Source organism: Primulina eburnea, chromosome 4, assembly GCF_022965805.1.
Source record: "Primulina eburnea isolate SZY01 chromosome 4, ASM2296580v1, whole genome shotgun sequence".
Classification (NCBI taxonomy): domain Eukaryota; kingdom Viridiplantae; phylum Streptophyta; class Magnoliopsida; order Lamiales; family Gesneriaceae; genus Primulina; species Primulina eburnea.
The window spans coordinates 35432105-35445199 of record NC_133104.1 but is presented as its reverse complement, the minus strand read 5'-3'; the positions used below and the strand labels follow the sequence as shown (position 1 = coordinate 35445199).

The 13095-nt window shown below is 38.0% G+C and overlaps 1 protein-coding gene across 2 annotated transcripts; it reads left to right on the top strand.

Annotated features, from left to right (window-relative positions):
- Positions 1–1499: 1499 nt before the first annotated feature.
- On the top strand, positions 1500–5421 carry LOC140831004 (uncharacterized transporter C405.03c-like). Of its 2 annotated transcripts, XR_012117758.1 has the most exons (9): positions 1500–1944; positions 3168–3563; positions 3715–3932; positions 4077–4144; positions 4248–4349; positions 4447–4546; positions 4617–4734; positions 4807–4942; positions 5026–5421. XR_012117758.1 is itself a non-coding variant. In XM_073194652.1 (8 exons), exons 1-8 carry the CDS (start codon positions 1864–1866, stop codon positions 5086–5088), a joined length of 1182 nt encoding a protein of 393 aa, XP_073050753.1. In that variant the 5' UTR covers positions 1502–1863; the 3' UTR covers positions 5089–5413. The 2 variants fall into 2 exon arrangements, 1 of the variants encoding a protein (XP_073050753.1); XM_073194652.1 differs by lacking the exon at positions 4447–4546 and having other exon boundaries at positions 1502–1944; positions 5026–5413.
- Positions 5422–13095: the final 7674 nt, after the last annotated feature.

Sequence of the window (13095 nt, the reverse complement as noted above, 5' to 3'; positions counted from 1 at the left end):
TGGTATTAGACGTTCTGACTGTGATCCAATGGGTGTAGTCAGACTCGATTTCTGATGTTCTTGATCAAAAAATTGATGAAAATAATGAGGTTAATTAGGGTAAGTCTGAGTAGGAACAAATATTATTTTGCATCACATTAAGTTGTGAACCCATGAGTAATTGTATCCCTAAACTATTGTGGGTCTCACAAGTATTGGATTCTGTGTTCCTGTTAAGATAATCAAATTCAAAGAGTTGAATATGACGATTGTAGTTTGATGGAGATCAAACATATTGCATATAAAGGAATTTATAACTTGATTCCACGCCATGGAATTTGTAGAAGTTAGCTTGATTGTTAATTAAGTGAGAGAGTGGAACTGTCTGTTTTACTGACGGAGTTCACAAAACTGGCAACTGCAAAAATTGTATCAGTGAAAAATTTTGATCTTCGAAATTTTCATTTTCACTATTTTACGAAGATTTGTACAATCGATACATCGTCACTATCTGGTCATTGATCGGTGTTATAACGAGTTCACAATTTTTTATTTATTAAATTTAGGATATACTAATTAAATAATAAATTAATAGTGACGACTACTATGCACAAGATTCTCATGGAATAATAAATATCATGTTTCTTATTAAAAGTTTATAACACACAAACACAAGTTTTTGTTCACAAAAAATTTTGCAACACATAAATTCTCTCTCACTCTCCACTAAAAAATCGGCCACCATATTCGGAAGCACATTGCAGCGACACTACATAATCGCCGCCATTTTGCCAGATTTTTGAAAGTCTGGTGATCTAATCTCTACGTAAATTTCTAGTGCAGTCTACACGAGGAACAAAATTTCTGATCGTAGACCTAATTAAGAGACTGAAAAAAGTTCGTAGGGATTTACAAGAAGAGATATTATCACCTAAACACTTTGATAGCTAGAGTCGACGTTAAATATGCAAAAATAAATCAGATTTAAACACCCTATGAACGATATTTTATTATACGACGTTCAAGAGCGTTTTGAATATAAAAAAAATAATAATTAAAACCTCCGCTACGTCTTGTGTACGAGAAAACATTACACTAATAACTATTCCGAGGAGTGAATGTACACGAGCGTTGCTGTTGGTGCCGCTTCTACATGAGCTGCGTCCTTGACTTCGAAATGGGAATGCGATGAAAATTGAACAGCATAGGATAGGGACAAATGTGATAAAATATTATGAATCACCATTGGATTGCAAACAATATTTGTCTGGTTAATTATTGGCAGTGTTGTTTTTGGGGGGAATTTATTGTTCAGTTGAGTTAAGTAGGTTCCTTTTAGTTTGCCGAGTTTGACTCACAACAAAAATTATTTTAGAATGTGAATACAATCATGATCCATTTTAGCATCGTTTAATGATTACAAATTTACTCGCGTGATGATAATGAGCTCTTGCCAGTCAACTTATATTCACTTTTTTCGGAATTTCCCAATTTCTAAGAATATGACTATTCTACCAAACTTTACAGTCTCGTCTTAATTTGGCATATTTTTCCCACTTTTTCACCTTCGAGACTCTAATTTTACTCCAACCATTTGGCTTCTCTCGTATTGTCCCGAAAGAACTAATCTTTCACTCGTTTCTTATGGGCCTTCCACATCAATCTGAAGCTTTTGGTATTTTCCTCCAACCCCGCGAATCCATATTATTCGTCGGATGATCTCTGATCTGGATTTTTTTTAGCAGCATTGCTCTTGTCGGTTTTGCGATCGTGAAAATCTCGAGTTTGCGCCGACACGAGATCTGTGACATGAAAAGATCAGATCTTTATTGATTTTTTTTTTTGTGTTGGGTATCAAAACTTGGGTTGTTTCTTGGATTTGTAATGGGGTGGAGATACAGGGCCGGCCTTCTGTTGATGGCAGCTGTTGTCATTATTTGGGTTACCTCAGCAGAGGTCACTCAGGTCGGATTTCTTTCCCGTCTTTTATTGTTTTTCAAGTGTTAAAAATCTTAAATCTTTCTCTTAATTCCAGGTGGTGTTGCTTTCCTAGTCTTTGTGTTCAGGATTTGAATTATTTTTTTTGTTAATTTTTGAGTATCTTAATTTCATGTGCTCTATTTGGTGTTCATTACTTGGTTTTCATGTTGATGGCTTTTATTTGTTCTGTATGTAATCAAATTGTTGTCTGTGGTTTTCTTTATCTGGCAAATGTGCTTTTGCTGGGGTTTATGTCGTCTATTGGAAGATTACATACTTAGCATTGCTGCAATGGCTATGGCTCAGAGTTTATTATTTACATGTCTGAATTGGCTAAGAAGCAAGAACTAATATAGTGAACCAATCTGCAGATGAAATTCCACATTTCCACTTATTCATCTTGATGTACATTCGTACACACAACTCAGTTTTAGATATTCCAACACCTAATCCAATTGTGTTATTATCTCAATTACGTGGTGCTGTGGTGGTTCACGCTCTTTCGGGGTGGACTAGCATGAGCAATACTTTTTTTCTAATGAGTGACTTACGTTGTTAGAGGATTTCATTATGTATATAATCATCTTGTGAAATGATTCTCACAAACTGTAAGTGGTCAGAGTATTACACTTATTTTTTATTCAGAAAACAGAGTCTTTTTCACCACCTAATTCATCAGTCTGCCAATACTGGGTAGAGTACAGCTGGCTCCTCTGCATTTATCACTTGTCCCAGACAGCCCTTAGCTCCTTATGATTTTGTTGGCGAAAAGATTTGTATGATTTGCTCGAGTGTACTTGCAAGAGAGATACCATGCAATGGGCTTTTGTGGGCATCTACTTCATATTTATTCTCATCTTAAAAAAATAATTTACCTATTGTGGTGTTTTATCAATCTTATCAACCAATTCAGCGAAAATATGTGGTGTATGGTGTTGCTGGTGGATATCTTTCTAAAATTGGAAAACTCTATGACAATGTTGCATGTGTGGATTTCCTATTTGTGATGCACCTTGTCGAGAAGTTATGTTAGACTATACGAAAGAGTTCAATTAATTTCCTGAAACTTTCTTGTTCTCATTTGTTTTTCAATAAAATATTTTTGGTTGCTCTGAAATTGTCGGTGTTGAAGAAGTTAGGCCATTGTTTTTCATAATCAAAATCTTAGTTATTACGCTGTTTTCTTTAACATGTGGTGTTTTTAACAGGATATTTTCACAGACTATAAGCAACCATTTGCGGTGACATATCTGGGAGCTTCTTTGATGGTGATATATCTCCCAATAGCATTTGTTAAGGATTGTATATGTAGATTCCTAAAGAGACGGTCCGGCAAAAGTGGTCAAGGGGTGAATGAGGACTCGTGCTCTCCCCTTGCCTCTCCTTTAAAATACGTCGGGGGACAGAAAATGTTTGAACTGGAAAGTCAGGGATCCCTGACTAGAAAAGACAGTGAACTGGATCTTTCTGCTAATGAAGAGGGAAAGCCTTTGGTTTCCAGACACGTAGATGATGCTAAAAATTCTAGAAATGAAAAAGAAATCACAACCAAAGAAATTGCTACTTATGGATTTTACATTGCCCCGCTTTGGTTTTTCACTGAGGTATTTCCTAAAACCATGAGCTTATTTCTAATTGGGTTTTCTCAAGACCGATTTTAACTGTACACTTTGACCTACTTCACGAGTTTATTTCACCCTTACTCTTTGCATTCCCTTAATGTATCCACATTCTTTTTGTGTCCCTCTTTTGCAGTATTTTTCGAATGCTGCTCTTGCTCGTACAAGTGTTGCCAGCACTACAGTTTTATCTTCTACTTCGGGACTTTTTACTCTCTTTGTTGGTGCTTTTTTGGGCCAAGATTCCTTAAATATGGCAAAGGTAGTTGCTGTATTTGTCAGCATTACTGGTGTTGCCATGACAACCTTGGGAAAAACTTGGGCTGCCGATGAAACCCAACTAAACACATCTTCGTAGGTTTTTCCATCTCTTTGTAATCATTGACTTATAAATTCCACAATACATCTGAGCTTTTGATTTCTTGTTTATTCCTCAGAATCCATTAGCAATTTGATGTTTCAGAAAATGAGTGATGGTTCTTTTTGTTTCTTGTATAGTGGCAAACATTCTTTTTCTGGGGATCTTTTCGGCCTTCTATCAGCTATGTCATATGGCCTGTTTACAGGTGTGGGATTGTCCGGCCTAATGATAACCTTCTTATGATTAAACAAATTAAGACTATCATCGAAAACATCTAATGAGAGTTATTTTTGTATAAAATGATGCAGTGCTGTTGAAGAAGTTTTCTGGCGAGGAAGGGGAACGGGTTGATGTGCAAAAGTTGTTTGGTTATATTGGATTGTTTACACTTGTGGCGCTCTGGTGGCTTGGTTAGTGGTCTATAATATTTGATATTTTATGATTCAAAAACCTCATTATTTGTTTTCCTAATATTTTTTTTTAGTTTAAAGCCTTTATTCGCTACAGGGACAGACTTTTTAGCTTCGGTGGCCTTGAAGAAACTTGTGTCAGCACAGTTTTTTAAGGCCATTTTTTATATATCTTCAAGGCCATCACAGCTAAAAAGGTGGATCAATTCACCTTTTTTTATTGTTATTTCAGCACTTTTTAATTGCTTTGTTTCATTTTTATTTCAGTGTGGCCATTGACGGCTTTGGGTATAGAACCCAAATTTACCGTTCCTCATTCTGCCAGGATGGATGAAGTTGTGATTGCTAATGGACTTGTTGGAAGCGTTATCTCTGACTATTTTTGGTGTGTAGCACTATTTTCTCTCTTAATTTGAGTTTGGATTTTTCTCCTCACGAAATCGACTATTCTTATTAGGGCGTTATGTGTCGTCTGGACAACACCACTTGTGGCCACGTTAGGCATGTCTCTGACCATTCCGCTTGCGATGGTGGCTGATATGTTGATTCATGGGCGTCATTATTCTGCTATATATGTACTTGGATCCGTTCAGGTAAACGAGAAACAGAGAATAGCTATGCTCTTTCGAAATCCGTTCGTGGGAGTTAAATTAATTTCATTCTATCCCGTTTGCAGGTATTTGCTGGATTCGTGATAGCCAACCTTTCTGACTGGTTTTCGAATCTATTTGGCTTATAGCGATCTGTTAAAAAATTCAAGCTTTGATATAGAGCGACATCTTGTATCTCGTCGATTGGTTTATATGGCTTTAGATCAACACAAAGTATTACTCTTATGTACCTAGATTCTGCAACTGGATTTGATTGCTGCATCCAGTTATTCCTGTCTCGATTCATCTGACGTAGATGTAAGAAGTTGATTCTTCCTCGATTTTGTCAGAAATGGCCTTTTTAGCTTCGATGGCCTTGAAGAAACTTGTGTCAGCTTTCCTGTACAATTCATATATACTGGTTTCCTTGTATAGTTTTTGTATTGATGTACAATTTGCAGAATGTTTGTTGGTAAGCCTTCTCATTCCTTTGGTTTTAATAATAAATAAATTTGTGAAAAAAAGGAAGGAATGCTCTCACAATGTTATTGTGCCTAAAAAGTAGTAATCATAAAACTATTTGAAACATAACTCATATGTTTTGTGTACTTAGTATTGAGTGGGTCTTATGTGAGACCGTCTCACGAATTTTAATCGGTGAGATGAGTCAATTCTACCCATATTCACAATTAAAAGTAATATTATTAGCATAAAAAATAATATTTTTTCATGGATGTCTCAAATAAGAGATATGTCTCAGAACTACGACCCGTGAGAACGTCTCACATGAGTTTTTGTCCTTAGGTATTTTACTCGTGCTAGAGTTTTATTTTACGTAATTAATGATTAAAATTAATAAGGATTAGTCTTTGAAATATGATTAAAATTATTTATATAATATAATGAATATATTTAAATTTTAAATATTATTATATAAAAAATATTTATATTATTTGAGATAAAGTTTAAATGATGGTAACTATCTTTTGTCTTTAATTTGTTTTTTTTTATTATCTTGGATAAGTGAATCTATTACTAAAAAAATATAAAAAATTACATATTATTTTGTCTTTCAAAATTTTAAAACAATAAATAAATATTTTGTAAAAATTTAATTTTTTTTATCATTTATTAGATTAATATATTTTAATTTAAAATTTTAATTATTTTTTAGAACATATTAAAAAATATTTATATTGAATTTTTAATTAATAATAATAATAATCACAATTTACGAACAATCTATGCGATGGGTGATGTTAATTCTTGTGACATGGAGTTGGTAAAAGCGAGGAGCTCCACGATTGGAAACGATAACAAGAAATATAAAGATATGCGAAAACATTTGAACTTCTAGAGAGAGAATTTTTTGAAAATGCTCTCCCTCTCACCTTCCAAACATTCCACCGAGCTCCCTCTCTGTTTCATCAATACCCTCATCTCCTGAGTCTTGCTGCCGCCACGTTCATCTTTCTCCGACGGCGGCCGCCGGCCGTCGGATTCCTTTTCGTCGGATTTCTTCTCGTACCCTTCTTCTCTTTCTTTTTCGAAGTTTGGTTGGTCTCTTCCTCATCCAACCGAGCTTTCATTCCCGTCGGTTTCCACAAATATTTCCGGCCCAGTTAGTTGGCTACTCTTCCTACGATTAGCTGTGCATCTGGGTCGGAGTTTTCACTGTCAAGAAATCATATTCAGTGGGACAATGTCTCATGTCGTAAAGACGACGGTAAGAAAGGAAATGGTTAATATCGAATTTAAGACATTCACTCTGAAGTTGGCTAATGGGGGCTCGACGATCCGGTGGTGTGAAAAAACAAGGAATGCTAGCTATATGTTGGATTTAGATCGTGAGGAGGCTACATGGATCAACTCTAAGCTCAAAAACTTCATTCTTCATCCCCATTCATGCGTGGACTTTAATCGACTAAGGGACAGGAGTGCGACAGTCATAGCACAACGCTTTGCGAACAAAAGAGGCCGGTTTTTAGAGATTTCAAGATTCATTTCAAAGGGGAAGAGACAGAATATCATCGTACCAAGTGGTTTTCAGGGTTTAGGATGGATAAGGATATTAGATATTCTCATTACATTACTGTCTGGTAATGCTCAGCTAGTGGAACAACAACCGGCTGCGCATGGTAAAGCTAAAATCAGAGATACAGACAATCAGAAACTAGTTCAGAAGAAAGGATGGGTTTACAATCAAGGGGTAAAGAAGTCTAAGGAGGATAATGGCTGGAAATTTACAGAGAAAGATTGGAACGAAGCCATTATCATCACTAAAGGAAGGGTCAACGTTTCGTGGTCGCAGGTTCAAAGGCTACTAGGAAAAGACGTAAAGAGAAGGATTGAAGTACATCTGTTTCAAGCTAATAAAGCGGTTTGGTGGCCTAAATGCCCAAAGGAATTCTCGATTTACATCAATTTGAAAAGAGGGTTTTTCGAATCTTGAGTGACACTAGATTTCGAGGTATGGAGGCCAAACATCAATTCAGCAGACTCGGTAATCAAGTGCTGCAACAGCTGGATCAAAATTTTGGGGTTACCTTGGAATCAATGGTCGCTGGACAATTTTAGATTGATCGGGGCAAAATGTGGGGGTCTACTGCAGGTTAGCGAGGATACAAGGCATCTTCGAGATTTAGGGGCAGCCAAGATCAAGGTCAAAGGAACAAAAGATGGGTTCATCAACAACAAAATTACAATTCCCTTAAACAGGGTCAATGCGAAACTCACAATCATCACCCAAAATTTTGACAGTAAGGCCTTCGAGACTTACGAAAAGCAGACATACGCCCAAGCAGTAATTAATGGTAAGAAGACGACAACAGGTTGGGGACTTTCTAATATTGGAAGAAATATGGATAATATTGGGACGTCTCCAAACATCCAAAAGGAAATTATCGAAGAGGGACTTGGTCTTCAGTTCAAAAATGGTGAAGATGCAGAGAAGTCAGTCTTACCGGTAGTTCAATCGATTGCAAATAAGGCGGACAAAATCATACAAAGAATTACTCCTAAACCAATCGAGGATTTTCAAAGATCTCCAGTCCTTTCCTTATCAAATACAGAAGACAAAGAGCTGGGTTCACCAGAGTATGATAATGGACAAAGTTCAGCATTCCACACTTATCGACAGATCCATTGCGGAAAATCAAACACTGCTACCGATGAAGCTTCTGATGTCATTGAAGTCGGGGGAACAGTCCATGCCAATGCGCTGATCAGGAAGGAAATTACCAATATAGAATCTACCAAGCCGAGGGAGTTTCATGATGAAGATTTTGAAGATACTATTCTCAATGATTCAGAAGACGACATACTTGACGACGAATTTGATGTTACTGAATCTGGCAGTCACGCATCTTCTCAGTCGGATCACTTAGTCAACAATGAATCAGACAGCGTGGACATTAAAGGGTTATTCGATTCAGAGGAAGAACACCAGCAACTCTATCAGCCTTCTATTCTAGATAATCCTAATCCTTTAGTGGGCAAGGTACTTTCCAATTTCCAGTCACCGAGTCTTTCTCTTTCTTTAACATTCAATTCTTATTTCCTGCGTCTTCCTATCACTTGGGGCGGTCGTCTCGGTTCTTGTGGGGGGGGGGGGGGGGGGGGGGGGGGGGGGAGGGGTTAAGGGCCAGTCAAGTGTACTGATCAAGTATGGTTCCGAGGGAAACACTTCCATTTGCTATGAAAGGGAGACAAAATCAAATGCTTTGGGTGTTATTCGGGAAGGGGTCAGTAGATCAGAGGGTGCAATTGAATTAAGCAGATCACCGGGTAAGATGAGTATAGAGCTTGCTAGGTTGAAATGTGGGATCAACTACGAGAAAAGATCATCTTCGAAGGGATCCGTACGTTGTCTATCTGCTCTTGGAATATTAGGGAGGGTGGGTCGGCGAGAAGGCGGGAGTTAGTGCGTACGGTTATTCGAAAGGAAAATCCGGATATTGCGGTGGTGTTAGAAACCAAGAAAATTGGAGTGGACCGTCGATTTGTTTCAAGTCTATGGAAATCCAGATTTGTTGATTGGGTTAGTCTACCATCGGAGGGACGATCAGGAGGAATTCTAGTTATGTGGGATCCAAGAGTGGTACAGTTCAGTGACAATCTGATTGGGAACTTTTCTATATCTATTCTATTACAGTGGAAAAAGGGTAGTAAATGGTGGTTTTCAGCCGTTTACGGTCCTTGCAATCCAAGGAATAGAGATCTGTTTTGGGAAGAATTAGCAGGCTTGCACACAATTTGTGGGAACAATTGGTGTGTAGGAGGAGACTTCAACGTTGTCAGGAATTTGAGCGAAAAATTGAACAGCAATACTAACACAATAAGTATGCAATGCTTTGACACTTTGATTGAGGAGTTGGGTTTGCTAGATCCACCCCTACTCAATGCGAGGTTCACTTGGACAAATTTCAGGGATAACCCAATATGTTCCAGATTGGATAGGTTCCTTATTACAACGGGGTGGAAGGAAACCTTCCCAACTTTCCGGCAAACAGTGTTGCCGAGAATAACTTCAGATCACCACCCATTAGTATTAGACACCACAAAGTTTAAATGGGGACCATCTCCTTTCAGATTTGAAAATGTTTGGTTCACACACAGCAATTTCCAAAAGTCTCTGTCAGAATGGTGGGGCAGTGGGAATCCTCAAGGTTGGGAAGGTTACAAGTTCATGTTGAAGCTTAAAGACACAAAAACTAAGGTTCTGAATTGGAATAAAGAGGTCTTCGGAGACATTAATGAGAAAATTCAGAGCTTCGAAATAAAGTTACCCGGTTAGATGACCGAGAGGACGAGGGAAGGTGGTCTGAATCTTTAAATGAACAGCGGTGAGAGGTCAAATGTGAGTTGGAGACTATGATTATTCGAAAATTACAACTGGACTCTCAGAAGGCCAAGGTTAAATGGTTAAAAGATGGAGACCAAAACTCAAAATTCTTCCACTCACTTTTGCATAACAGAAGGAACAAAGCGACTTTAGACAAGCTAGAGTTGGACGACGGGTCATTGCTCACGGATGAGTTACAGATTGAAAATGAGATCATTACATACTACAAACATTTATACAGGAAATCTGAAGGGGATGGATCGGGTTTAGATGGAGTGGAATGGATGCCAATTAACATGATGGAGGCCGAGCAGCTGGAACAACCTTTTTCAGAGGATGAAATCAGAGGAGCAGTGTTTGATTGCGACGGTACAAAAGCTCGGTGGCCGGATGGGTTTACTTTAGCATTTTATCAAAAAGTTGGGATACGATTAAAAATGATCTTATAAGAGTGTTTGCTGATTTTTACAATGATGGGATTGTTAATGGAAAAACAAACGAGACTTACATTTGCTTGATTCCGAAGAAAAATGGTGCAACGAAAGTTAAAGACTTTAGACCCATCAGTCTAATTACGAGCTTGTACAAAATTTTGGCCAAGGTATTGACAAATAGATTGAATAAAGTCTTGAGAAAAACAGTGGCGGAGAATCAATGCGCTTTTATTCAAGGAAGACAAATAACAGATTGTTGTCTCGTTGCCAACGAAGTAGTCGAGGAGTACAGAAGAAAAAAGAAAAAAATGTGGATATTGAAGATTGACTTGGAAAAGACATATGATAATGTGGATTGGAGATTTTTAGATTACGTGCTTAGAATGAAGGGGTTTGGGAGTAAGTGGAGGAAATGGATCAAGGGCTGCGTTTCGAGTGTCTCATATTCAGTTTTCATTAACGGTAGACCAAGAGGGAAGTTCAAGGGGGAAAGGGGCCTCAGGCAAGGTGACCCCCTATCCCCATTTCTTTTTAACTTAGTTATCGATGGGTTAGGGAGATTGGTTGATAATGCTAAATAACAAACGCTGTGAGAGGACTTGAGGTTGGGAAAGATAAAGTAGAAATTTCACACTTAAAATTTGCGGATGATACTCTATTCCTCGTCCCAAACGAAGGTCACTTGATCACCGTCGTCGAATTACTACAAACTTTCTGCTCAAAATCAGGACTGAAAATAAATCTTTATAAAAGTTCCTTGCTCGGACTAAACCATTCTGATGAAGAGATCGATGAGCTAGCTGAAACGGTGGGGTGCAAGAAAGAACAGTGGCCTATCAAGTACCTTGGGGCACCATTGGGAGGTGACACCTAAGAAGCCAGAATTTTGGGCACCGGTAGTGTCCAAGATGTCAACAAAGTTGGCAAGCTGGAAAAAGGCTTATCTTTCTAGGGGAGGCCGATTAACTTTCATTTCTTCGGTGCTAAACGCTCAGCCTACTTACTTCATGTCACTTTTTATGGTGCCTCAACGAGTAGCGAAGCAAATGGAAACTTTAATGAGGAATTTTCTTTGGGATGGTGCGGATGGGGAGGCTCATTGTCATGTTGTTAACTAGACTCAAGTGTGCAAACCGAAAGAATTGGTAGGTTTAGGATTGGGCAGCATACGACCTTTGAGAGATTTTTCTATAATTAGTTTTTTTTCTCTTTTTTCTATCTCCCATTTATATCTTTTCTTTAGTTCTTTACTAGAACAATTATGATCTGGAAGTCGATCCGGGGCAAGTGTTCGGATCTATTATGACATAGCCACGAGGAGCTCAACAGACCTTTTAACTCTCATAAAACCCTTATACGATAACACCAATAATATGTGAACCAGAAGGGAGCTACGATCCTGACGACTGAGGAATAAAGCGCTGTTAGGGAAGTGGTGGTGGCGATGTGCTGTTGAACATGATTCTATGTGGAAAAGATTTGTGGGAAGCATATATGGTTTCAAAGATAATGGAAGGGATATCAGGGATGCTAGGACTTCGACTTTCAGAAGCCCTTGAAAGTTTATTACTCGGTCCCATTCTTCCTGTCAACACTTGATTGGTACCGTGCTTAAGGGAGGGAATGTTTTGAGATTCTGAGAGGATAGATGGGTGGGTGGGATGTCTTTCATATATCAATTTCCCAACCTTTTTCTTTTGTCTACGTCTACTAACAAACCTATTGCTCAGTTTTACTCGGTCTCTGATAGTCAGGGTGCTTCGGTCTACCATTGGGATGTGAGCTTCAGAAGAGGGTTGAATGATGTCGAGTTGTGTGAGTTTACTACCCTTTTATGAATTTTAGAGCCAGTTTTTCTTTGAGTGTAGGTTCGTCTGATTCCACGGTGTGGTTAGGGGACTCGTCGGGCGTTTTTTCTTTCAGATCTCTTTACTATTCCTTCTTCCAAGAATCAAATAATCAATTTTCACCCTTCTACGCTAACATCTGGAAAGTACCAATTCCACAAAAGGTAAAGGTCTTCTCTTGGATAGTTGCTCTGGGAAAATTGCAAACTTGTGACAATTTACAGAAGAGACAACCAAATCAGGTCCTTTTTCCACAATGGTGCATTTTGTGCAAGAAAAATGAGGAGAATCAAGATCATCTTCTGCTACATTTTTCTTTTACAAGACAAATTTTGGATCAGGGTTATGCAACACATGGGATTCGAGTGGGTTTTTTCTAAATATTCGAGAGAGATGTTGGTCATGGAAGGAATTCTCAACAACAGGGATGGTCGGCTGTTCTGGTATATCATTGTGCACTGCATTTTTTGGTCGACATGGACGGAGCACAATAACAGAATTTTCAGCGAAAAAGAAGAGTCGACGGAGGGTTTATGGGAGAAGATTAGATTCAAAGTGGCGACATGGACTACTACAGTGCCATCGTTTCATCATCTACTTGTATCTGATCTAGTTAGGGACTGGCGTTTCATTTTCTATTGAGAATCCTACGTTTATTTTAGTTGTACGAGTTCAGTGGATTACTCATCCACTTCCCTTGTTAACAAAATTTTTATGAGTTTAAATAAATTTTTAGTTTCCTATAAAAAAAAAGAAATATAAAGATATGCAAGTTATTGCATCCCGTTCATGAAGAGTAGTGAAAATCAATTGAATACTGTTGGTCACAAGTGCGGAATTTGAGATAATAAAACCCGAAAATAAAGAATAAACTGGATACCGAGATTTACGTGGAAAACCCCTAAAAAATTATTAGGGTAAAAACCACGGACAAGATGAAAAGAATTCTACTATAATATTTTGTGGTGTACAACTCACTCACTGTATTTCCAAAGAGAGAAGAAACACCTCACAAATATTATAGAACTAAAC

Coding starts and splice junctions, on each gene's coding strand:
- LOC140831004 (XM_073194652.1), top strand. CDS start 1,864: ATGGGGTGGAGATACAGGGCCGGCCTTCTGTTGATGGCAGCTGTTGTC. Junction 4,735..4,806: donor GTTATCTCTGACTATTTTTG/GTGTGTAGCACT, acceptor TATTCTTATTAG/GGCGTTATGTGTCGTCTGGA. Junction 4,943..5,025: donor ATGTACTTGGATCCGTTCAG/GTAAACGAGAAA, acceptor TCCCGTTTGCAG/GTATTTGCTGGATTCGTGAT.